This window comes from Leiobunum rupestre, chromosome 11 (genome assembly GCF_980474605.1).
Source record: "Leiobunum rupestre chromosome 11, qqLeiRupe1.1.hap1, whole genome shotgun sequence".
NCBI lineage: Eukaryota > Metazoa > Arthropoda > Arachnida > Opiliones > Sclerosomatidae > Leiobunum > Leiobunum rupestre.
In genome coordinates, this window is record NC_143394.1 from 17,525,407 (window position 1) to 17,549,957 (window position 24,551).

Here is a 24,551-nt window from a genome sequence, read left to right on the forward strand (position 1 = left end):
AGTACAGAACAATCACATGCCTCTCGACGTTGTCGATCAAACTTCTAGAGCGCTCTGCTTAACTTCTCTAATATAATCACTATCCCAAAACCAAGCGACGGGGCCCCGGTAAAATACCAGCACCAGGCCTCCAGAGAGTCGTAGGCGGGGCCAATTCCCCAATTCTTACCATACGCGATACGCCAGGATAAGCATTCCAATTAGAGGTATGGATTCGAGAATGACTTTGGAATTTGAAGTCCACGTGCGAAACGCGCGTGCCAATAAAGTACTAAAAAGCTTAAACCCGTGACGCGGATAAAAACATTTTATACCTATATTAATTTTTTTATTTTATAGAAACACCTATTTAAAATAGTGCGTTGAGAAATACATCAAATAGTGACAGACTAAAACTTTTGCGTCGGGGAAAAATGGCTTACAAATAAGTAAATATCCCTACGCACTGTAATATTTACATTTTACATGAATAGGCGGTGTAATAAACACGTTTTGGGCGTGATGCGGTTTATGCTTCCGCGGCTTGAAAGAACTAAATTTAAAAAGCGAGATTTTACATCATAAGTAACATAAGCAATAAGTACGACACTTCCTATCTCTATAATGTTAATTTTCTGACCGAATCTTTTTTCGAAACTGACACTGTTCTCACCTCCAACTGGGACTCGCAACCGAACTGACATTGTGAGTAGTATATTATCGTCCTTGGTAACTTATATAGACATTAGGGAGCTCTGTGATGAATTAACCCTTGATTGCCCAATTACTTTCGAAATCTGTTCGGTTACAATTTTCATTAATTGTCATACTTATTGAAACTATGTAACTTATGATTACATTATTATAATTTAATTTGAATAAAAATCTTTAGGCGTGATCCCTTACAATAGTTGCGTCCCCCGTCCGTCAGAGGGAGCGAGCGAATGCTTCGAATGATCGAGCACATGGTGGTGCGAGAGCCGGCGTGCATCCTAATACACTTTCTTCGGAGATACGTCCGAGCGCGCCAGAAATGGGTTGACGACGTCATTTGACAGCGCCTACGAAGGCGCACTTAACGGTCAGGTCTGGGGGAATTGGCGCTGAAAGAAATGGTGAAATGAGCTCCCGACGTTGAAGGGAGTCACTCTCCCGCCACCATCTAGCGAGGGTTATTCGTACTCGAGTGCACCCCCTTTCTACGCCCCCCCCCTCCAGGCAGTAACAACGATCGACTTCAAAAAACCCTTTTTTCCGCGTTGTGTTCCAAAAAGTAAGAAAAAGAAATGGATGCCCAAAAGAGGTTTTTCCTTTTTCAACCTTTCAATTCTTCATTAAATAAGTGAAACTACTATATTCGTGCCAATTGGCTGAAAGAATGAATCCTAGAATACTGCGCTAAGCTAGTGCGATGAAACATAGCTGGTCCGACCGTCCGAGACTACATAGTTTAAAGCTACTGCGATAATACATAGCTGGTCCGAGACTACATAGTCTAAAGCTACTGCGATAATACATAGCTGGTCCGAGACTACATAGTCTAAAGCTACTGCGATAATACATAGCTGGTCCGAGACCACATAGTCTAAAGCTAGTGCGATAATACATAGCTGCTTCGAGACTACATAGTCTAAAGCTAGTGCGATAATACATAGCTGCTTCGAGACTACATAGTCTAAAGCTGGTGCGATAATACATAGCTGCTTCGAGACTACATAGTCTAAAGCTGGTGCGATAATACAAAGCTGGTTCGAGACTACATAGTCTAAAGCTAGTGCGATAATACATAGCTGCTTCGAGACTACATAGTCTAAAGCCCCATTTTCATGCTCGCTGGTAGCGGGTAAAAATTGACAAAATCCGCTTTCACCTTTTCACTTTCCGCGTCGATCTGTTTCAAACAGATATTTTAGATTAATTTTCACGCTTGCGAGTTTCGTAAGCGAATTTTGACGATTTTTATCCGCTACCAGCGAGCATGAAAATGGGGCTTAAAGCTGGTGCGATAATACAAAGCTGGTTCGAGACTACATAGTTTAAAGCTGGTGTGAAATTACTCCTAAACTGGCGCGAAACTACTTTTAAACTTATGCGATACTACATAGTTTTAAGCTGGTTTGAAATTACTCCTAAACTGGCGCAAAACTACTATTAAAAAACTTGCGCGATACTTCATAGTTTTAAGCTGGTGCGAAATTATTCAATCAAAAATAAATATTATGTACGCGGCCACCTTGTTTCTAAATCCTGCAGAAAAATATCAGCCATTTTTTGCAGTTTGCCAGCGTCGTGAAATAAAATAATAAAAAATAGCACTCTTTTTCGGGTCTTATTTTTACGTGATAGCGATTTCTCTGTTTTTATACGACGAAGTCCCTCTTAAAGAGTATCCAATAAACAGCGAACGAGACGGAGGGGCCGGAAGGGGAGGATCAAATGAGGATCAATTTAGGATTCGCGTTCGTTCACTTTACGATTTAGACGTTATTTGCTCCTCGTCCAAATAGTCGCCTTTATTGATAAACGTTTTATGAGTACGCGAGGTTTGTTTTCCATATCTTTTATTTCATTTTACGTTTTTTTTATCAAGCAAAAGTATAAATAAATAAAACAATATTCCAAAAGCGCGTTATCTTAATGATTTTTCTATAAAGCCATTCGAGGAATAATGTCATAGTCAACAACGGTTCATATGGCGCCTCAAGAATCATTTCATCATTTATAGATTCGACCACGCCATGAGCCGGCCCAACACAAACTAAAAACGTAAAAGACGCACTTCCGTAAAATACACTTATAGAGAAAGTGTTTATGTGGAACCGACGTAAAATAGCCTGATAAGATATGACTTTTAGGTGGCACATTTGAAAAATATAATTATAAAATATGGGTTCAGGTCGCACCTACGTAAAGTAGAATTTTAGGTCGCACATCCGTAAAGAAGACGTATAAAATAGGGTTTTAGTTTACACCTCCGTAAAATAGACTTATAAAGTAGGGTTTTAGTCGCACCTCTTTTAAATAGAATTATAAATGTTTTAGGTTGCACCTCCGTAAAATAGACTTATAGAGAAGGATTTTAGGTCGCACCTCTTTTAAATAGAATTATAAATAATGTTTTAGGTTGCACCTCCGCGAAATAGACTTATAAAGTAGGGTTTAGGTGGTACCTCTGTAAAATAGAATTAAAAAATATGGGTTTAGGGTGGCACCTTCGTAAAGTACCCTTATAAAGTATGGTTTGAGGAGGAACCTCGGTAAAGTACCCTTATAAGTAGGGGTTTAAGCCGCACCTCCGTAAAGTAGCCTTATAAAGTAGGGTATTACGTCGCACCTCCGTAAAGTAGCCTTATAAAGTAGGGTATTACGTCGCACCTCCGTAAAGTATTCTTATAAAGTAGGGTATTACGTCGCACCTCCGTAAAGTAGCCTTATAAAGTAGGGTATTACGTCGCACCTCCGTAAAGTAGCCTTATAAAGTAGGGTATTACGTCGCACCCCCGTAAAGTAGCCTTCTAAAGTGTGTATTACGTCGCACCTCCGTAAAGTAGCCTTATAAAGTGTGTATTACGTCGCACCTCCGTAAAGTAGCCTTATAAAGTAGGGTATTACGTCGAATCTCCGTAAAGTAGCCTTATAAAGTAGGGTATTACGTCGCACCTCCGTAAAGTTGCCTTATAAAGTAGGGTATTACGTCGCACCTCCGTAAAGTAGCCTTATAAAGTAGGGTATTACGTCGCACCTCCGTAAAGTAGCCTTATAAAGTAGGGTATTACGTCGCACCCCCGTAAAGTAGCCTTCTAAAGTGTGTATTACGTCGCACCTCCGTAAAGTAGCCTTATAAAGTGTGTATTACGTCGCACCTCCATAAAGTAGCCTTATAAAGTAGGGTATTACGTCGAATCTCCGTAAAGTAGCCTTATAAAGTAGGGTATTACGTCGCACCTCCGTAAAGTAGCCTTATAAAGTAGGGTATTACGTCGCACCTCCGTAAAGTAGCCTTATAAAGTAGGGTATTACGTCGCACCTCCGTAAAGTAGCCTTATAAAGTAGGGTATTACGTCGCACCTCCGTAAAGTAGCCTTATAAAGTAGGGTATTACGTCGCACCCCCGTAAAGTAGCCTTCTAAAGTGTGTATTACGTCGCACCTCCGTAAAGTAGCCTTCTAAAGTGTGTATTACGTCGCACCTCCGTAAAGTAGCCTTATAAAGTAGGGTATTACGTCGCACCTCCGTAAAGTAGCCTTATAAAGTAGGGTATTACGTCGCACCTCCGTAAAGTAGCCTTATAAAGTAGGGTATTACGTCGCACCTCCGTAAAGTAGCCTTATAAAGTAGGGTATTACGTCGCACCTCCGTAAAGTAGCCTTATAAAGTAGGGTATTACGTCGCACCCCCGTAAAGTAGCCTTCTAAAGTGTGTATTACGTCGCACCTCCGTAAAGTAGCCTTATAAAGTGTGTATTACGTCGCACCTCCGTAAAGTAGCCTTCTAAAGTGTGTATTACGTCGCACCTCCGTAAAGTAGCCTTCTAAAGTGTGTATTACGTCGCACCTCCGTAAAGTAGCCTTATAAAGTGTGTATTACGTCGCACCTCCGTAAAGTAGCCTTATAAAGTGTGTATTACGTCGCACCTCCGTAAAGTAGCCTTATAAAGTAGGGTATTACGTCGCACCCCCGTAAAGTAGCCTTCTAAAGTGTGTATTACGTCGCACCTCCGTAAAGTAGCCTTCTAAAGTGTGTATTACGTCGCACCTCCGTAAAGTAGCCTTATAAAGTGTGTATTACGTCGCACCTCCGTAAAGCAGCCTTATAAAGTGTGTATTACGTCGCACCTCCGTAAAGTAGCCTTATAAAGTGTGTATTACGTCGCACCTCCGTAAAGTAGCCTTATAAAGTAGGGTATTACGTCGAATCTCCGTAAAGTAGCCTTATAAAGTAGGGTATTACGTCGCACCTCCGTAAAGTAGCCTTATAAAGTAGGGTATTACGTCGCACCTCCGTAAAGTAGCCTTATAAAGTAGGGTATTACGTCGCACCTCCGTAAAGTAGCCTTATAAAGTAGGGTACTACGTCGCACCCCCGTAAAGTAGCCTTCTAAAGTGTGTATTACGTCGCACCTCCGTAAAGTAGCCTTATAAAGTGTGTATTACGTCGCACCTCCGTAAAGTAGCCTTCTAAAGTGTGTATTACGTCGCACCTCCGTAAAGTAGCCTTCTAAAGTGTGTATTACGTCGCACCTCCGTAAAGTAGCCTTATAAAGTGTGTATTACGTCGCACCTCCGTAAAGTAGCCTTATAAAGTGTGTATTACGTCGCACCTCCGTAAAGTAGCCTTATAAAGTAGGGTATTACGTCGCACCCCCGTAAAGTAGCCTTCTAAAGTGTGTATTACGTCGCACCTCCGTAAAGTAGCCTTCTAAAGTGTGTATTACGTCGCACCTCCGTAAAGTAGCCTTATAAAGTGTGTATTACGTCGCACCTCCGTAAAGCAGCCTTATAAAGTGTGTATTACGTCGCACCTCCGTAAAGTAGCCTTATAAAGTAGGGTATTACGTCGCACCTCCGTAAAGTAGCCTTATAAAGTAGGGTATTACGTCGCACCTCCGTAAAGTAGCCTTATAAAGTAGGGTATTACTTCGCACCTCCGGAAAGTAGCCTTATAAAGTAGGGTATTACGTCGCACCTCCGTAAAGTAGCTTTCTAAAGTGTGTATTACGTCGCACCTCCGTAAAGTAGCCTTATAAAGTAGGGTATTACGTCGCACCTTTCATATTCGTACTGTTTTTGAAATGACAGTTATATTAAAATTAACAATATGAAACCGTGGTTGACGTTTTACTTCAAAAATGCGTAAAATTTACCACACGTTGCTGTTTTTTCTGTTAGAAACGGCAAGCGCTAGTATATAAAACAACTAATTATTATTTAGTTGTCAAAACATTTTTTAAATCGCGCAAGTTTCATTTTAGTTTTAAATATAATAATATCCGAGAAAAATATTTTTATATACTCTTTTGTATAAGTAGCATTCCACGCAAAATGCTATATTAATTACAGCACTTGTTAATCGTGTGCTTAATAATTTCAAACCAAGTAAATAGTTTAATTTCCTTCGGTTTTCCCTATAACTCTAAACTACAAAGGCTCGAGCACTACATGATTAACTTCAATGTTTTTCATTTTTGATATTTTTGACAAGTTTTTCTATTAGATTATGAAAATATTTTAATAATTGATAAAAAGTCTTATTTATTTCTATCATGAATCGATTAATAAAATATTTGAAATTGTTTACTTAAACCAACGTGATAACGGTTTGATCCGTGAAATATTAAGGTTGTGAATAGGTTCTGTAGTATATACATTTGATAACTAAAACTACGGCAAACGCTGGAATTTTACAAACAGTGGATTTTACTGTAAAAACTGCATGCAGCATTTACCGTATTAAATACGTCTGGAATAAAGGTTAAATAAACAGCAATACTCTGTAAATATAACTTTATCGTGCTGTATTTTTAAACAGCAGAGTGTCCAGTAAATTTAACAGGAAGCATGACAATAAAAAAAACAGTCCGAGTTGGTTGTGAAATTAACAGCATTCTGCTGGCATCTATGCTGACCGCAGCTTACTGTCCAATTTACAATAATATTTTTCTGTGTGTAGCTCTACAAAGTAGGATTTTTGGTGGCACCTTCGTAAAGTAGCCTGAAAAAGTAGGGTTTAAGGTCGTACCTTCGTAAAGTAGCCTCATAAAGTAGGGTTTAAGGTCGTACCTTCTTAAAATAGAATTATATAGTAGGATGCTTAGACCGCAGCTCTTAAAATGGGATTTGTGTATCAGATAAAATATGTTATGATTTGAGATAAATGATTTTCGTCATTAGATCCTACAAACGGTGTCTCGACTTAACCTTGAATACCGCCCTAAGGATCATACGCAAACTAATCACACCGAACACGCATACCCAAAATTGTATCCAATTTGCGAGCCTTAAAACACTCAGTACACAATGGTATTAGCTTTGGCCCAAATACTAGAATAATGGCTTTAATAATAATTTATTTTCAACTAGAGGCACTTTTAAGGCGAGGTTCTCAATGTGCGGAATTGTTAAACGCGTGCCCACCGTCAATTTTCTATTTTGTGAAATACATCTATTTCTCACCAACTAAATAAATAAACGCCGGATGAAAATTATGGACCATTTTCAACAAGCTAAAAGGCAAAGCGCGATAATTTTCAGAGCAATGACTGTTTTGTTTGATATTTATTGGGGACGAATGTGAGTCGAATTGATAATGCGCTTTATCTAGAATTTAAACGAATTCATTACGTTTACAACGGGGCATACATGAAATACGGAATTGCATTAAATTTATTTATTTGAGGTGCCTCCCAGCTGAGCCATCGATCTGAATGCGCACTTACGCGATTTTAAAGAAATTGTTTTGAGAACGTCTAGCTTTAACCTTCGTTGGCTTTCAAACTATATCAATTATGAAATAGGTTAAGCACGACCATCTTGAAGTTTGAACGACAGCGTGGGGAGTAATGAAATTCTTTAAAATCGACTTCTAATAAACAGTACAGGTACAATAGCATTTTAGCACATTTTAGAAATATGTGCTAAGCCCGGGTACATGACGAAAATAAAAACTTGTATAACCTATAATAAAACGCAATGTCTAAACACAACTTTCGTGTACCCTAATTTACCGTAAATGTGTCTCCAATTTCGCCTTAGGCTTAGGAACATTTCAGTTTAAACCAGTATTTCCGATTGGTAAAATGCTTACTGGTAAAAAAGGAATAACCTCCCACAATATCAATTATCGATTTGTTGAGCAGGAAAATTGAAATATTCAGTATTTTTATTTAAACGCTACAGATATTATACTACGTGTCACGGAAATATGGTGTCGTCTTCAATTTATAAACGGTTCCGAAGTATAAACGTTTACAACTATGTCAGACATTTTTACAGCTTTATGACAGGCTCACAAGTTCAGACACGTTTACAGCTTTATGACAGGCTCACAAGTTCAGACACGTTTACAGCTATGTGACAGGATCCCAGGGTCACACACGTTTACAGCTATGTGACAGGATCAAAGTGTCAGACACTTTTACAGCTATGTGACAGGTTCCCAGGGTCAGACACGTTTACAGCTATTTGACAGGTTCCCAGGGTCAGACACGTTTACAGCTATTTGACAGGTTCCGACGGTCAGACACGTTTGCAGCTGTATGAGAAGCTCACAGGGTCAGATACGTTTACAGCTATGTGACAGGATCAAAGTGTCAGACACGTTTACAGCTATTTGACAGGTTCCGACGGTCAGACACGTTTACGGCTGTATGACCGGCTCACAGGGTCAGACCCGTTTACAGCTGTATGAGAGGCTCACAGGGTCAGACACTTTTACAGCTATGTGACAGGTTCCGACGGTCAGACACGTTTACGGCTGTATGAGAGGCTCACAGGGTCAGACACGTTTACAGCTATTTGACAGGTTCCGACGGTCAGACACGTTTGCAGCTGTATGAGAAGCTCACAGGGTCAGATACGTTTACAGCTATGTGACAGAATCAAAGTGTCAGACACTTTTACAGCTATGTGACAGGCTCTGACGGTCAGACACGTTTACGGCTGTATGCCCGGCTCACAGGGTCAGACCCGTTTACAGCTGCATGAGAGGCTCACAGGGTCAGACACGTTTACAGCTTTGTGACAGGCTCACAAGGTCAGACACGTTTACAGTTATGTGACAGGATCAAAGTGTCAGACACGTTTACAGCTATTTGACAGGTTCCGACGGTCAGACACGTTTACAGCTGTATGAGAAGCTCACAGGGTCAGACACGTTTACAGCTATGTGACAGGATCAAAGTGTCAGACACTTTTACAGCTATGTGACAGGTTCTGACGGTCAGACACGTTTACGGCTGTATGACAGGTTCCCAGCTACATCACAAACCCAGACATATTTACCGTTTTTCTTTCGAGTCTAAATAACGACAAACATAGCTTTTTTAAAAGTATCTAATTTAATTTTCAAACAACACCGCTAATTATTAACGCAACCAGGAACTTCCATTTTGAAAGAGTACATATTAGCTTTCGCCGAAAAACTAAACTGCACCAAAGTTCGCGAAAGGTTCTCAAATAAAATATTCAAATTTCCCAAATTTCCAGAAAGTTTTGAAGTAAAGAAAATGGAGTCACTTCACCGTGAATAATTTTCACTCATTGAGAAGAATTTGGGGTCGGATTTTAATTAAAGATTGAGGTTTCAGAACGGCGAGGAGAGAGAAGGAGCGGATCTGGGAAGACAAATTTGTTTGCGAACCTCGTTTTCCCAACCAACAAAATACCGTCTACGTAGGTGGCGCCATCTGAAGTAGTTTCTTCGCGACCAATTCCCGCGGGCGTTAAAGGTAGGAGCTTCGAAGGAAAAAAATGAATGGCGCGCTGGTGGCGGTCTCTGGAGGCAAAAAAAGACGAAATATGAGGTAGCCCAAAAAATTCGCTGTTTGCACAGGCTGGGTGGTACGCCCTAAAGACGGAGCTATCTACGGACGCGTTGAAGGCGGGGAAAAAATAATAGCGAAAAGGGTTGGGTGAGGCCGGACTCGCGGAGAGTGAGTAAAAAATGTCCCTCTAGCAGACCGGGGGAATAATCCGGAATATTTCTCTATTCTCGGGCCGAGAGATGGAGTTGCTTGCTTGGTTGGGGATTAAAGGCCGTCGGGATTTGCATCGCAATATTGAAAAATTACATCGAAAGGTTTGGAGAACGTCAAGGACGGCCAGCACCGTTCAAAGGTAACGACGGCGAAGAAAGAAGATGTAAACGTAAACAAGCTGGCCCCGGGGGTACAAATGACCGTTTCACAAATAGGGCAATATGTAGGTTACACGAGGGGGTCTTTTTTCGTTGCCTTCCCCAGTAGTTGAAGTGAGGTATAATTTAAAAAAAAATCTGGTAGTCGAAAAATCGTCTGTTTACGTCAGCCATTACTCAGTGGCGTAGCCAGGGGGACACAGGGGGCACATGCCCCCCCGAAACGTATGGTCGTACGTACAAATAGTTTTATTTTTGTACTTATTTTTCAATGGTGTGCCCCCCCCCCGAAACAAAATCCTGGCTACGCCATTGCCATTACTCTACCGCGGTTAAGCGTAATTATTATGTGATGCCACCTCAAATCTCCAAAAGTAAATGTTTTCGAAAATAGAAAAAGACAGATATTTAAAGAAAATAATTTTATTTTATTTTATGAATTAAACGTAGATATCTTGAGAACTTCGGCCTATAACCAAGGCCTAAGTTTAGGTTATAGTCATAAGCACAATAAAGAAATAGACACCTTACGCGGAGTTTGATTTGCCAAAAATATACGGGAGCGATAACTAGCAGACAACCGATAGTTGTTCCATATTCCTGTGGTTCTCCGTGTAAAGCGCCACCTAACGCTTAAGAATATTTATCGGGTTTAAAATCAGACGCCAAAACTTTAGCAATGAGTTTGAAAAACGGGTCTGACGTTTATGACTTAGATAACAAGTTTTATAATTAAATACCCAAGTTTTTGTGATTTTTTTATTTAAAAAGAAGTAGTAAAAGTGTTTTCTACTGAAAATCGGTTTTTATTTGGTAAAAATGGATAAAATTTGTGCTTTTACACATTTCAATAACTTTCGACAAGTAAAACAATACCGGGAAATTGTTTCATTCCATAAGTAGGATTAAATTATAATATTATTTAGATAAATATTCATTCTTATTTAAAATCTTTATATCTTTCCCTTAACTAAACCTACAATACTTTCTCTATGGAAAATTGCTATATACAAATTGTAAATGGTCAAAGGTGGCTCACGCAAAAAGCCATTCCAACTCCGGTTTTTTCCCATGTCATTAAAACAAGTAAAAATAGTCTAAATAATTTTTTGATTTAATGTAAAGAAATTACATCCACTTGAAATTGAAAAAACCGGTGATGCTAAACTCTCACAGCCGAAATATTGGCTACAAACACGAACCCAGATGATTTTTTATTTGCTCACCTACTCGACAGGCGTCGCTTAAACGTAGTACCCCGGGAATACGGAACAACTGCCAGGTGTCTACTCGCCGTCGCTTCCGTATTAACCGCCCATAGAATCTCGTGTCTATTTTTTTATTATGTCTATGGTTATAGTATTGATCTCTGGCCCAACGTTCCTAGGCCTCGGCCAAACAAAAAATACTCTTCCGCGGCAGTAAACAGACGATTTTTAAAATTATACCTCACTTCAACAACTGGGGGAAGGCAACGAAAAAAAAGACCCCCTTAGTGTAACCTACCTATAGGCGACAACATAAATTGTTTTGGTCTTAGCTACCTTTTTAAAATGTTCCCGGAAATTCGTGATCGAGGTTGGTCGTGGTCAAAGCATATTAGGGGCTGATTCACTAGGCCTACGTTAAAAACGTGTCCTAATATAACAAGTTGGCAAGCCAAAATATACCTCTCCTCGGAAGAATTGTCCCTAGCGGTATTAATTTTTCGAGATAACTCTTTAAGATATATCTCCGCAATTCCGAGTTATTTACTAAAAACGTAATCCCGGTTCAATCCCGCCCGGTATAAAATTTTAATTATAATTAAAATAATTGAGACGAAACAACCGAGTATAATTTATTCAGAATATTATAAATTAAGTAGTTACAACAGCGAGTTAGACGTACTAAAACAATGCGCAATTGAATTTAACCCTATTTACGGTACAAGTTTATCAGTTAAATATAATACGAAGCCAATTTTAATGAAAGAAATATCTACAGAGGGTATTTGTATTTTTCTCGCTTACGAAATACTTGCCGCATCTTAACGCTCATTTTATTTCAAATTAAACAGCTTACTCGATCGAGAAAACGTTTAAAATAAATTACGAAGTAATGACGACCCAGTTAAAAACCAGACCCACATAAGTGTAAGCGCACGATGTATACAACTCGATAAAAATATACGACTGAAAAAACGAAATAAAATACAAATAAAACGAAAGATATTTAAAATTAAAAAAACTGATCCTAATAAAACGTGAAAATACCCTCCACGTCACGCACATTCGAAATACGCATAAGTAACGTTATACTATATCCAGTTTAAAATATTAAGAGTATCAAAAAATAAAAATAACGAATAGAAAAATACACAATAACAACCCAATCAATCAGACTTCAGAAACAAAACTCATAGAAAAATATTACAACGCAGTCAAGCAATCAGACTTCAGAATCAAAATAATTCATAGAAAAATATTATAACGCAGTCAAGCAATAAATTAGTTCAAATACTTAGAAATCAAGCAATGGAAAATATAATATCAAGAAGCGCAACACCTTACCATTCACAAATACGATTTTTCATGTTATTATAATGAAACCGGATAAGCTTTTGGACATGACTTACGCTCTTAAAGGTTCCTCTAAGACTGGACGATTTTGCGGGAAAAAGGAAATAAACTTAAAAAATAGTAGATACAAATATAAGACAGAAAAAACCAACAATACCAAAGATTAGACAAAAAAGAACGTAATCTCTATCAGTTAAAAAACACAACAAACAAGATTTGACCTTTAAAATTTCATACGTAAAAAATGTAGACTTTAAAAACCATTAATATACTCTTCTGCTAAGCTGAGTTTATAATTTTCCAAGAAACGTTATATGCATCGGTGGTTCTGTGGTAGAACATTCGCCTGTCATATAGAAGGGCTCGGGTTCGAATCCTGGGCGGCGCATTCTTTTCAATCAACAGAGAAGACGTTACAATCGATGCAATAATTTAAATGGAACCCGAAATTTCGTTCTATTTTAAAAACTGAAATTTAATGCTCTGTTAATTTGTAATAAGATTCCGCTTAAGCTGAGCTTATAATTTTCTTTGGACCGTAACATGTATCGGTGGTTCTGTGGTAGAACACTCGACTGTCATGCAGGAGGGCTCGGGTTCGAATCCCGCTCGATGAGATCGCAAAATTGGTACTAAGACGAATACCGTAAACAATTGGTGGAAACCCTGCCATTTGGACGTTGAGACGTTTATCGTAACACTCAGCTTTCGGTCCGTCCCAAAAGTCAGTATGAAGAAGTTGGAGGGCAAACACCCATACATACAAAACGCATACACAACAAAAACATCACCCGCAACCGCCATAATTCAACATTCCCACACTACACATAAACATTACAATAATAATATTTCCAATGAAACTAAGTTGAAACCGTCACGCCGGTGAGCGTTAACCAGACCGTAGCAACCGTTAACGCTTACCGTCAGACGGTGGTTTTGCCAACTTTTAAATTCTGCAAAAACGGTTTTTCGACTTTGCTCCGGTAACGCGTTCGCAGAATATAGACACACACACAGACAGACACACGCACACACACACACAGACACGAGAGGTAAAAAGTCTAAGTAATTTTATCAGTCGAAAACAGCCTTAAAGGGAGAAAAAACTTTGGAAATTATTATGTTTAGATTCTTACTTACTTTACACGTGATAAATAAATTAACAGACGTTAGGGGTAATTGCCGCTATTTACGTTAAAAATGAGTCCTAATTAACGCGTATTAGAAAAGGATTTTTCGATTTATCTTCTACTTCCTTTAGGGTTTTAGCTATAACTACTCTAAATAATTTGTTCATTAATATTTATTAATGCAGTTGAAACACTTACTTGGCTTCGGGAGACACCGCTGATGAATTTATGGGTATACCATGATCCTAAAATCGAATATATTGCGCTTTGTTTACTATATTCTAAAAGAAATTAACGTATGTTTGCAGTTAAACTATTTTGAATAAACTAACATTAAAACTATTTAGAATAACTGGTTTTAAACGCAGTAACGAACTGCGGCTTTAAAGATTTTTTTTCTGCGTAGAAACTCTAATGCTTTTGTAAACTATTGAGACTTAAATTTGTAATTGCTGTGTAATATTTCTCTTAAAGGGAATATAACCTCAACGAATTCTTAATGGAAGACCCCGTCACAATTTGAGCAAGAATTCACTAATTAGCGCCACAAATATCTAAAACCATACAATGGAGCAGATAATATTGGAACTGTTGGTCGTCACCGTTAAAACAAAACCACGTATCTTTTCGGTGGCCTTTTTGAGAAAAAATTATTTTTAATTTTGCAGGGACTTGTGACATCGCGTGTTAGGTTTTTAAACGCGAGTTAATTTTATAGTTAAATAAGTTCGTTTCAATATTGAATTTATGAGGATTTTAATTTAAAAATATTTTGCTAAAGGGGAATTTTTAGAGATACATGGTCTCAGGGCATGTAGTGAGATAGGAGCTGACAATAAGCAAGATACGTGCTTTTGCGCGAAATGCGTTGTGAATATCAAAGATACGTTTAAATGTTTTCTCGATTTAAAAAAGAAATTAAATTTAAACCTATTAATGTTTTTAATGTTATATATGTAAATTGGGGTGTAGAATCTAAATATGTCAATTTTTACAAAACCCCGTATCTCGAGTTACGTGGTTTTGTTTTAACGGCGACGCTGGTGTTCCACACCAAATACCTGCGGTTTTATTGCCTTTAACCTGTTGAGCGGAAGTTATTTTTTTTTCGTGTCACAACATCGGCCAATTTTTGAATGGATTAGGAGTGAATTTCAAACCTATTTGGTCAGTTAGCTAAATTATTTGGTTTAAATTTATTTTGAAAAACCATAAGCTAAATGTTTTCAGAATAGGAAAATGAATACTTCTCTTTTTAAGAGGTATTTATATACTTTTGATGCCCTAAAGGCTATCTTTAAAAAAATATATTTGAAATTTAGCACATTTTCTACCCAATGAAAAAGTAATAAAAATTGATTAGACATTATTGATTACAAAAGTGATAAGCGTAATCTGTCTTGAACAGCCATGTAACTTGAATTACTTTATTTTTTTGAATTTAAACACTGAATTATTTCGTAACAAATATTCAGGAAGACAAGAACTATTTATAAATACTTAAAGGGACACTATATCGTTTGAATTTAAATGTTCCACGTGATATTCTCCAAAATATTATAGGTCGAATCTGCTATCAAGTGGAATTCTCACGTGAAATTCGAGTCATATTTTTCCAATGATTCTGTCACCCTTTAAACTAATTAGTGTTGTAAGTCGGAAAATTGTCCGGAAAATGACCGCGGCCTTTTTTCCGGAAAGTTTTAATTCCATGATTTGTCTTATATATTGTTTGCAAATTTAAATAAAGCGGCATTTTCGCCTAATATTTTCGAATCTAAAAGTAAAACTAAACCTCTAGACACTTTTAAACTGATTAACAATGTAACACTATTAATGTTTTGTAGTATGTTTAATGATATTAGACATTTTATATCGATAAAAGTTAAAAACATAAAAAACCCTTAAAAAGTAATTTTTGTTCCAATTTTTTATTTTTCCCATTTCCGGAAAATTTTCCGCATTTTTTTTCCCGGAAAATTAACAACACTAAAATTAACAGTAATATTTCTAAAAAATGGACTACTAAACGTTACTGCGTCTTATGAAACACTAATCGAGGTTATTTCGTCTACAACGTTCATCATAATATGAACACCTTTCCTCAGGTAACAAAAAGAGAGGCGCAGACTAAAGATTTATTTATTGAAAAGGGTCGATTTTAAAATGAAGTGAGATAGAGAAAACCGGCAAAGCGCGCGATTCCATTCAACACTGGCCTGTATTAACATAAAATCCCGCTCCTCCACTCTAGAATTATTATAATTCCCATTCTTCGGGGAATTTCTAAAAACTGCCCGAATATTATTAAGGATATAAAAGATGGCGCCTAAATCCTACTAGATTAAATACGTTCCGGGTCCGCGCCTCACCTGACACCGAGATTAAATAATGCGACCGTCGTATTAGGGCGCCCTCTACATTCGATCAACTCTACCGAGTGAGCCAGTACCTTAGTACGACGACATCGGCGAAGAATTTTTAACGACTTTGGCCACGAAAATAATGAAAACGGAGCGGAAAAAATTGCAAACGCGAAAAAAGAACAACAGAGGACGTCCCCTTTAAAAAATACTTTAGCACCATCTAGCGTCTTTATTGTGAAATAATTTTCGTCGTCTGTACTACGGTACCAGAAAAAAAAAGGATAAAATTTCTCGCCTCAACGAGTAAACTTTTAGGGGCATACCAAAGTAATATGACTCGAACTACGAGAAGATATAATTTAAAAATTACGCGAAAGTTTGGGAGTCTTATAATGAGAATTCCCGCGCAAGTACCGTGGCGAGATTAACATTTTGTACCTCGATGAAAGGATCCCATTTTGGAGCGCTAAAATTAAAGCTTCTTTTTAACGCGAGTTGCGTAAAAGTACTTATAACACGCGGTATCAGTGACGCTAAGCCGTGGAATTTCCAGACAATCTGAACGAAACTTAATCTTAATATACAAAAATATTTACAAGAATTTGCCTCGATCGGCTCCATTATTTTTTGAAACTACAAAAGCTATTTCCAAGTTATATTAAAAGCGAAAAGGGGAAAATTTAATTTTCAATTTTCAACAATTTCGGGAAATATTCTCAACTTTTTATAATAAAATTATATTATAGTCGCTAGGTGCTGGACAGACACTGAGTGGATATTGTTCGCTTAGCTGGGAAATTTAGGGCAATGCCGAAAAAGAGTAGAGGTAGTTTCGAAGATGACGTCAGGGGCTCGGAGTAAAAAAAAACCACATCTCTCTCTCTCTCTCTTTTGGTTCCCCCTCGAAGCCAAGTCGAGGTCATTCACCGTCACTGGAGGGAAAAAATTCGGTTGGTCGGTTACCAAATTAGAGTCACAGTGATGCCAAATCCAGGAAAAGTTTCCCATTTCTAGAAAGATTTAAAACTCGAAAATCAAGTTCTAAAAAAATTGTTTAAATTTGAATAAATAAATACACCAAGTTTAGCAACTTTTTATGTAACTAAACTGAAAAATCAAACAATATTAAAGATAAATTATGAGTATATCAGCTGGCTAATACCCTAAGTCATCGAGCGACTTTTAAAGCCATTAAACAATGCGTAGGAGGTTGGTGGCCAGCCCTTCATGCCACGCGAGCCAACAGCTCCCTACACTATCTATTACCGTTAACCTCCACAAGTTTTTATGGAAAGGGGAAATCAAAGAGCTCGGGAGAAAACCCCTTAAACCAGTGGGGAGAAAACTTGCAAAGTCAACGCGGAAGGAGTTGTTACGAGTTTTCACGATATTTATAATGCAGATGGCGTTTTATCTTCTAAACAGGGATATTTATTTTGAGAACAATAAAAACCACTTTGATCGGGGTTACTTGCGTAATTATTTATGTAAACATTAATATTTGTCGGGTTTTATTAAACTAGAAAATGTTTGGTCCCAAAATGGGAAATTTTAACGCCATGAAAGAGAAATTTCATGTTCACGATCTGGCAGCACGGAATTAGACTAGGAAGCCATCTGCAATCCATTTGGTTCGATATTCTCTGTATCGACGCATCTCCTTAGGGCTGGTTTTAACTTCGCCCAGCAAAACGTTACTTTATGACAAATGCATACAATCGTGCCTGATAAATGACACATAATTCGTCAAGATACTTTACTCTGGTTTAGACCCGTCAAAAAATGCGGAAGCTGACAATAATAGAAAACGGCATCTATCGGTGATAAAAATTAAAAATATGGGTCGTGACGTGAATAATGTAAGTATCAAGGTAGCAAGAAACTTTACCATAACAAAGCAAAACATCACGAAAATAACGTGGAACATTACCAAGACGATGCGAAACATCACGAAAATAGCGTGGAACATTACCAAGACGATGCGAAACATCACGAAAATAGCGCGAAACTTCCCCAAGACAGAGCAAAACATCACAAAAAGAGCGCGAAACTTCACCAAGACAAAGCAAAACATCACAAAAATAGCGCGAAACTTCACCAAGACAAAGCAAAACATCACAAAAATAGCGCGAAACTTCACCAAGACAAAGCAAAACATCACAAAAATAGCGCGAAACTTCACCAAGACAAAGCAAAACATCACAAAAATAGCGCGAAACTTCACCAAGACAAAGCAAAACATCACAAAAATAGCGCGAAACTTCACCAAGACAAAGCAAAACATCACAAAAATAGCGCGAAACTTCACCAAGACAAAGCAAAACATCACAAAAATAGCGCGAAACTTCACCAAGACAAAGCAAAACATCACAAAAATAGCGCGAAACTTCCCCAAGACAGAGCAAAACATCACAAAAAGAGCTCGAAACTTCACCAAGACAAAGCAAAACATCACAAAAATAGCGCGAAACTTCACCAAGACAAAGCAAAACATCACAAAAATAGCGCGAAACTTCACCAAGACAAAGCAAAACATCACAAAAATAGCGCGAAACTTCACCAAGACAAAGCAAAACATCACAAAAATAGCGCGAAACTTCACCAAGACAAAGCAAAACATCACAAAAATAGCGCGAAACTTCACCAAGACAAAGCAAAACATCACAAAAATAGCGCGAAACTTCACCAAGACAAAGCAAAACATCACAAAAATAGCGCGAAACTTCCCCAAGACAAAGCAAAACATCACAAAAATAGCGCGAAACTTCCCCAAGACAGAGCAAAACATCACAAAAATAGCGCGAAACTTCACCAAGACAAAGCAAAACATCACAAAAATAGCGCGAAACTTCACCAAGACAAAGCAAAACATCACAAAAATAGCGCGAAACTTCACCAAGACAAAGCAAAACATCACAAAAATAGCGCGAAACTTCACCAAGACAAAGCAAAACATCACAAAAATAGCGCGAAACTTTCCCAAGACAGAGCAAAACATCACAAAAAGAGCGCGAAACTTCACCAAGACAAAGCAAAACATCACAAAAATAGCGCGAAACTTCACCAAGACAAAGCAAAACATCACAAAAATAGCGCGAAACTTCACCAAGACAAAGCAAAACATCACAAAAATAGCGCGAAACTTTACCATAATAACTCGAAAGATCAGGAAAAAAGTGGGATATATTACCAAGATAACGCGAAAAACCACGAAAACAGTGGGATATATTACCAAGATAACGCGAACCATTACGGAAATAGTGAGATATATTAAGATAATGCGAAAAATCACGTAAATAGCACGGAACATTCCCGTGACAACGCGTTACATTACGAAATGTAGTGCGAAACATCACCAAGAACCTCACGGAAAGTTTTTGAAGGTTGGGTCGGTTAAACCGATATCGAATGTATGTTTTGGAACATGGGCGCTTTCGGACTTTTCGGGGGTTTGACAGTTTTTTTGGATTTCCAAATTTGTAATACCTTTTATTTTAGTTGGCTACCTGTTTCTGAATATTTAAATAGTGGGACCACCTACTCGGCCAAAAAAATCGGTACATCGATTTCAGACATATAAAACTGAGCTACGGTGTTTGATATTGTTCAAACTGTAATTAGTTAAGTAATCATCTAAATACAGTCAAAGATACAAGCTACGGAGAGCGATTAGTCCCCCCCCCCCCCCCCGTTGATGAATTTCCGCGTACGCCACTGACCCCGGCACTTCCCCATCCGTTAGCCGGTTAATATCGATTTCTTGTTTTGCCATTAAGTTTCAATTATAAGCGTTTTAACGTATCTAGAAAGAGAGGAAATTAGGAGGGACCAGAGAATCGGAAGGAAGGTTTTCGCGTTTTTTCGGTCCCTTCTCTGGCTTGATACATTCGTTTCCTCGTTAAGGCTTCGAAGCTGCGCTCCAAATTGAATTTCCCGGGGAACTTCAGATTTATAGGAGTTTAAAAGGCATCTTTTTCCGACGCTCGACCCAAATCTGATTCTTGACGATTTTACGTTTGTTGAGAGAGAGAAATGGATTTTTAGGGAGCTCTGAAAAAACAAAGCGCCACTATCTCCCGGAAAGGATGAACCTAAAGCGGATTATCCAGAAAGCCATTAATTTTGTTGCCGACCCATTGAGATGGAAATCGGAGGCGAGGAGGGGAGCCGTGATTGACTGTGACGCGCCAATGTCTTGTACGATTTGGATCACGGTTTACTACAAGTGCCATTTTTTAATATCATTTAGTCTTACTAGGAGACAACCCGAAGTGATAATCACCGATTTTGTTGAAACTAGGTGGGTATGTAGACCTTATGGCAACATGAAATTTCACCCAGGGAAAAGTTGCAATGGACATTAGTTTCGCCATGGCAACCGAAAATGTTTTTGATAACACAGTACGTATATTTTCTCATTGAAAATAACATGGGAATCTGAGCGCTTCTAAGGGTCCCCCATGTGAAAATTTTCAAAACAAAAAAAAATAGATCAAAATTGACAAATGAAATTAATTTTATGATATTTTGATGAATTTTGGTCAATTTGATCAAATTAAATCAGAATCGGTAAAAATGGAGAAAAGCGAAATATAAAAATAAAATGTTGTATTTACCAACTAATCGCCAAATCGACGGTAATAAATGAATTTTATCAAAATTAATAAAATATAATTTAGTTGTTTGAATTTGATCAAAATTAATAATTTTAATTATAATTATTATTTTTATTATTTAGAAGTGCTCAGATTCCCATGTCATTTTCAATGGGAAAATATACATACTGTGTTGTCAAAAACATTTTCGGTTGCCATGGCAAAACTAATGCCCATTGCAACTTTTCCCTTGGTGAAATTTTTTGTTACCATAAGGTCTACGTATCCACCTAGTTTCAACAAAATCGGCGATTATCACCTCGGGTAGTCTCCTCGTTAGTGACATAAATTTTTTGAAAAAATTAATCAATAACAACATTGATTGTATTTATTTGTTTAAACAAATCGTTCCCAATAAAAACTAGGATTAAAAATGTATACCATTTAAACCAAACATAATTATGTTATAGCAAATGAGTCGTATCATAGATAATTTTAGTAAATTTGGTGAATATCTGGGTTAGTTCGAGAACAAAAAGATCTGTTTGAATGCTCTAAATTTATTATAGTAATTTTTTCAGTATTTTAATTTTTGTACATAGTTTCCCCTTTTAATTTTAAACCCTAAAAGAAGTATGATAGTACTAAGTTCTTTTCTCTTACGCGTGTAAATACTTGTCGGTCATTCCTTTGTGTACTGTTTATTTACACGAAATAAACCACTATTATTATTATTATAAAGGTTATTGGTGACATAAAATATTCTTAATGTTATTTCTGATGTAAAGTGCTCGAAGGATTTTTTGTTACGTAAAGTACTCTTAAAGGTTATTTTTAACGTAAAATTATACAAGGGTTACTTATGACGTAACGCACTGTAAGGGTTACTTATGACGTTAGGTACTCTAAAGGTAATTTCTGACATAAAATATTCTAAAAAGTATTTGTTACGTGAAGTACTCTAAAGGTTATTTTCTACGTAAAAGAATCTAAGGGTTATTTGATACGTAAAGTACTTTAAAGGTTATTTCTAATATAAAATTACCTAAGGGTTATTTGTGACGTTAAGTATTTTATCTTACACTAAAAGTTATGTGTGACGTTAGATACTCTAAATGTAATTTCTGACGAAAATTACTGTAAAGGTTATTTGTGACGTTAAGTGTTTTATCTTACACTAAAAGTTATGTGTGACGTTAGATACTCTAAATGTAATTTCTGACGAAAATTACTGTAAAGGTTATTTGAGACAAAGTACTCTAAATGTTATTTCCGACAAACTACTATCAATTTCATGAAAAGTACTATAAAGGCAATTTCATGACAAAGTACTATAAAGGCAATTTCATTTAGGTACAATTTAATGACAAAGTACTGTAAGGGAAATTTCATTTAAGGACAATTTCATGACAAAGTACTGTAAGGGCAATTCAATTAAGGACAATTTCATGACAAAGTACTATAATGGCAATTTCATTTAAGGACAATTTAATGACAAAGTACTGTAAGGGCAATTTCATGATAAAGTACTACAAGGATAATTTCATGGCAAAGTACTGTAAGGGCAATTTCATGATAAAGTACTACAAGGACAATTTCATGGCAAAGTACTGTAAGGGCAATTTCATGATAAAGTACTATAAGGGCAATTTCATGGCAAAGTACTATAACGACAATTTTTAAAGTCTTTAGTTGAGTATTACCTTAATCGTCAAATCAAATAAACTCGGTATCTCATGGTGCCCTAAAAGCGACATCTTCCGGCGCGTGCTGGCTTCCCGGGACCATGACGCGTTGTCACTCTCCCCAAGTATAAATTCACGCATTCTTGCTAGTGATAAATAACGTCACTTCAACATAATCGTATTTAACTAACAGCTAATTATAGTTAATATTTTAACCCACAAAAACTCGATAATTAAAATTGGGGTGATTGCATTAGCAAACCGCCAATAAATCAAACGTAGAGACCCATTTTTAAACCGGTTCTAAAAATAAATCGGGGGAAAAGTCCCCAATTTTGTTTAAAATCGATAACCCGAGGCGAAAGGTGAAAAATCGTTTACAGCATTCCGAGCGTTTAGAGCGCGATTAGAGCAACGCTACCTCGTAAAGGCAGATTCGCCAAACAGAGCGTAGTAGCGGCATTGGCAGTCATTTGGCGGTTCAACTCATTAGGCGAATTTTGAGCGAATATAGGAATTAATCTGTACCATTAATGGACACGGCGGGGGGGGGGGGGGCAGGTACGGAAGAGCCCTTAAACCCTAATTCCGTCTCCCGCAGGTTCCGGCAGAACGGCCACGTCGCTCGATTACGTGAAAAGCGTGTCCGGCAACCGCTCTCAGCGCCCTCAGGCGGCCGTGGCCACATCCAGCCATCGCCGGGATCAATCCACCAATTCCGTCTATTCCAATCAGAGGTTACAGCAGAACCAGCGTCAGTCGAATCAATGGAGCAGCCACAGCGGCCAATCCAAGTAACACTTACACCCCCCACCCCCAAATCCCAATTTCGAATAACTTACTTCGCGACATTTACCAAAGGAGATAGCGAACCTAAGCTACGATGAATTATTGCGAGCCTTTAGGATTTATCACTACGGCGTTATGGGTCACAAAGTTAGATAATACAGGGCTTCCTATACTTCGTATATTTTCCTCTAATTTTTAGATCGTGTCCTATTAAATCCTCTACTTCCCATATTACCCTACAAAATCCTATAATTTCTCTTTCATCCAATACTTCCTATATTTTCCTACAATATCATGTAATTCCACTTTTATCCATTATTTCCTATATTTTTCTACAAAATCCTATAATTTCACTGTTACCCCATACTTCCAAATTTTCCCATAATTTTAGGTCCTATAAAATCCTATAATTCCACTTTTATTTTATACTTCCAATATTTTCCTACTTTCTATAATTTCCTATAAAATCCTATAATTCCACTTTTACCCCATACTTCCTAAATATTTCCATAACTTTAGAAAATCCAATAAAAACCTATATTTCGATTTTTATCCTATACTTCCTATAATTTTGAGATGTTCCTATTTAAATCCCATAATTACTCTTTTTATCCTATATTTACAACTTATTTATATAATTTAGAGATGGTCTTATAAAATCCTATTGTTTAACTTGTTATCCTATAACACCTATCATTACACTTTTTATCCTATAATACATATCACATCGTCTATTTTAACCCTGCGATTCCTATAAATCTCCTGTAAATTATTATTTGACTCCAATAAATATAGAATTAACTGGTTTTTTAACCCTAAAAAATCTTCTTTAAAATGGTATTTCATCCCTATAAAATATCCTATAAATTGGTATTTTACTCCTATAAATCTCCTAACAAATTGGTTCGTTACTCCTATAAATATCCTATAATTTTTAAATATGTGACTTATATTTGCCACATATTGGCCGTGAGCCCCGAGAAAAGGCAATTGAGTGCTAAACACCACTAGTATAATAACACTAGGGTAGTAACAAGATCATTTCAGACCACGCCCCCAATGCTAATTCCTATGCCCTACCAAAATGGCGGTAATGGCCAAAGCTACGGAGTGATAATAAAGAGCACTTATTATAGTTGTAATGAAAATGTCCCTTCTCGAGATGGCTTATGTTTTACCGTGAAAATTTAATGAGTAAAGAAGTGCGTAAAAGCTAAAAGTTTCCACCAACGGCACCTGGGTTTTGTAATAGTTTTTTTCACACCGCTACCCGTAGTCTAAGCTTTCTTCACTGGTCACTAGCCTATTAAAGTTTCCTGAAATTATACACTTTCTATGGTTAAAAATAGAAGCTAAATAAGCAAGTTCAGAAAAGTTATCAAATTCGAAATTAGGTTCTGTGAAGGTTACTATTACGCTCTCTCGATGCGCGGTGGTTCCATCTAGGAGCAACAAACACAGCACCCTACACAAGGAGAACGCAGCTAGCCTTTAAACACGCTAACGCAGTGTTGTGAGCCAGGAGTAGTGGCTCACTCCTGTAATCCCAGGCGTCCGGGAGGCAGAGTTTGTGGTTGGCCGTGTGAGGACGACC

General features: G+C 37.5%; 1 protein-coding gene across 1 annotated transcript in view; it reads left to right on the forward strand.

Moving 5' to 3' along the window:
• LOC149921865 (uncharacterized) overlaps positions 1 to 24,551 on the forward strand; it is an 87,558-nt gene that overhangs the window by 33,467 nt on the left and 29,540 nt on the right. The window contains exon 3 of the mRNA XM_090163624.1: positions 22,770 to 22,962. Within this exon, the coding sequence (XP_090019750.1) occupies positions 22,770 to 22,962 (193 nt within the window). The remainder of the gene's footprint in view (positions 1 to 22,769; positions 22,963 to 24,551) is intronic.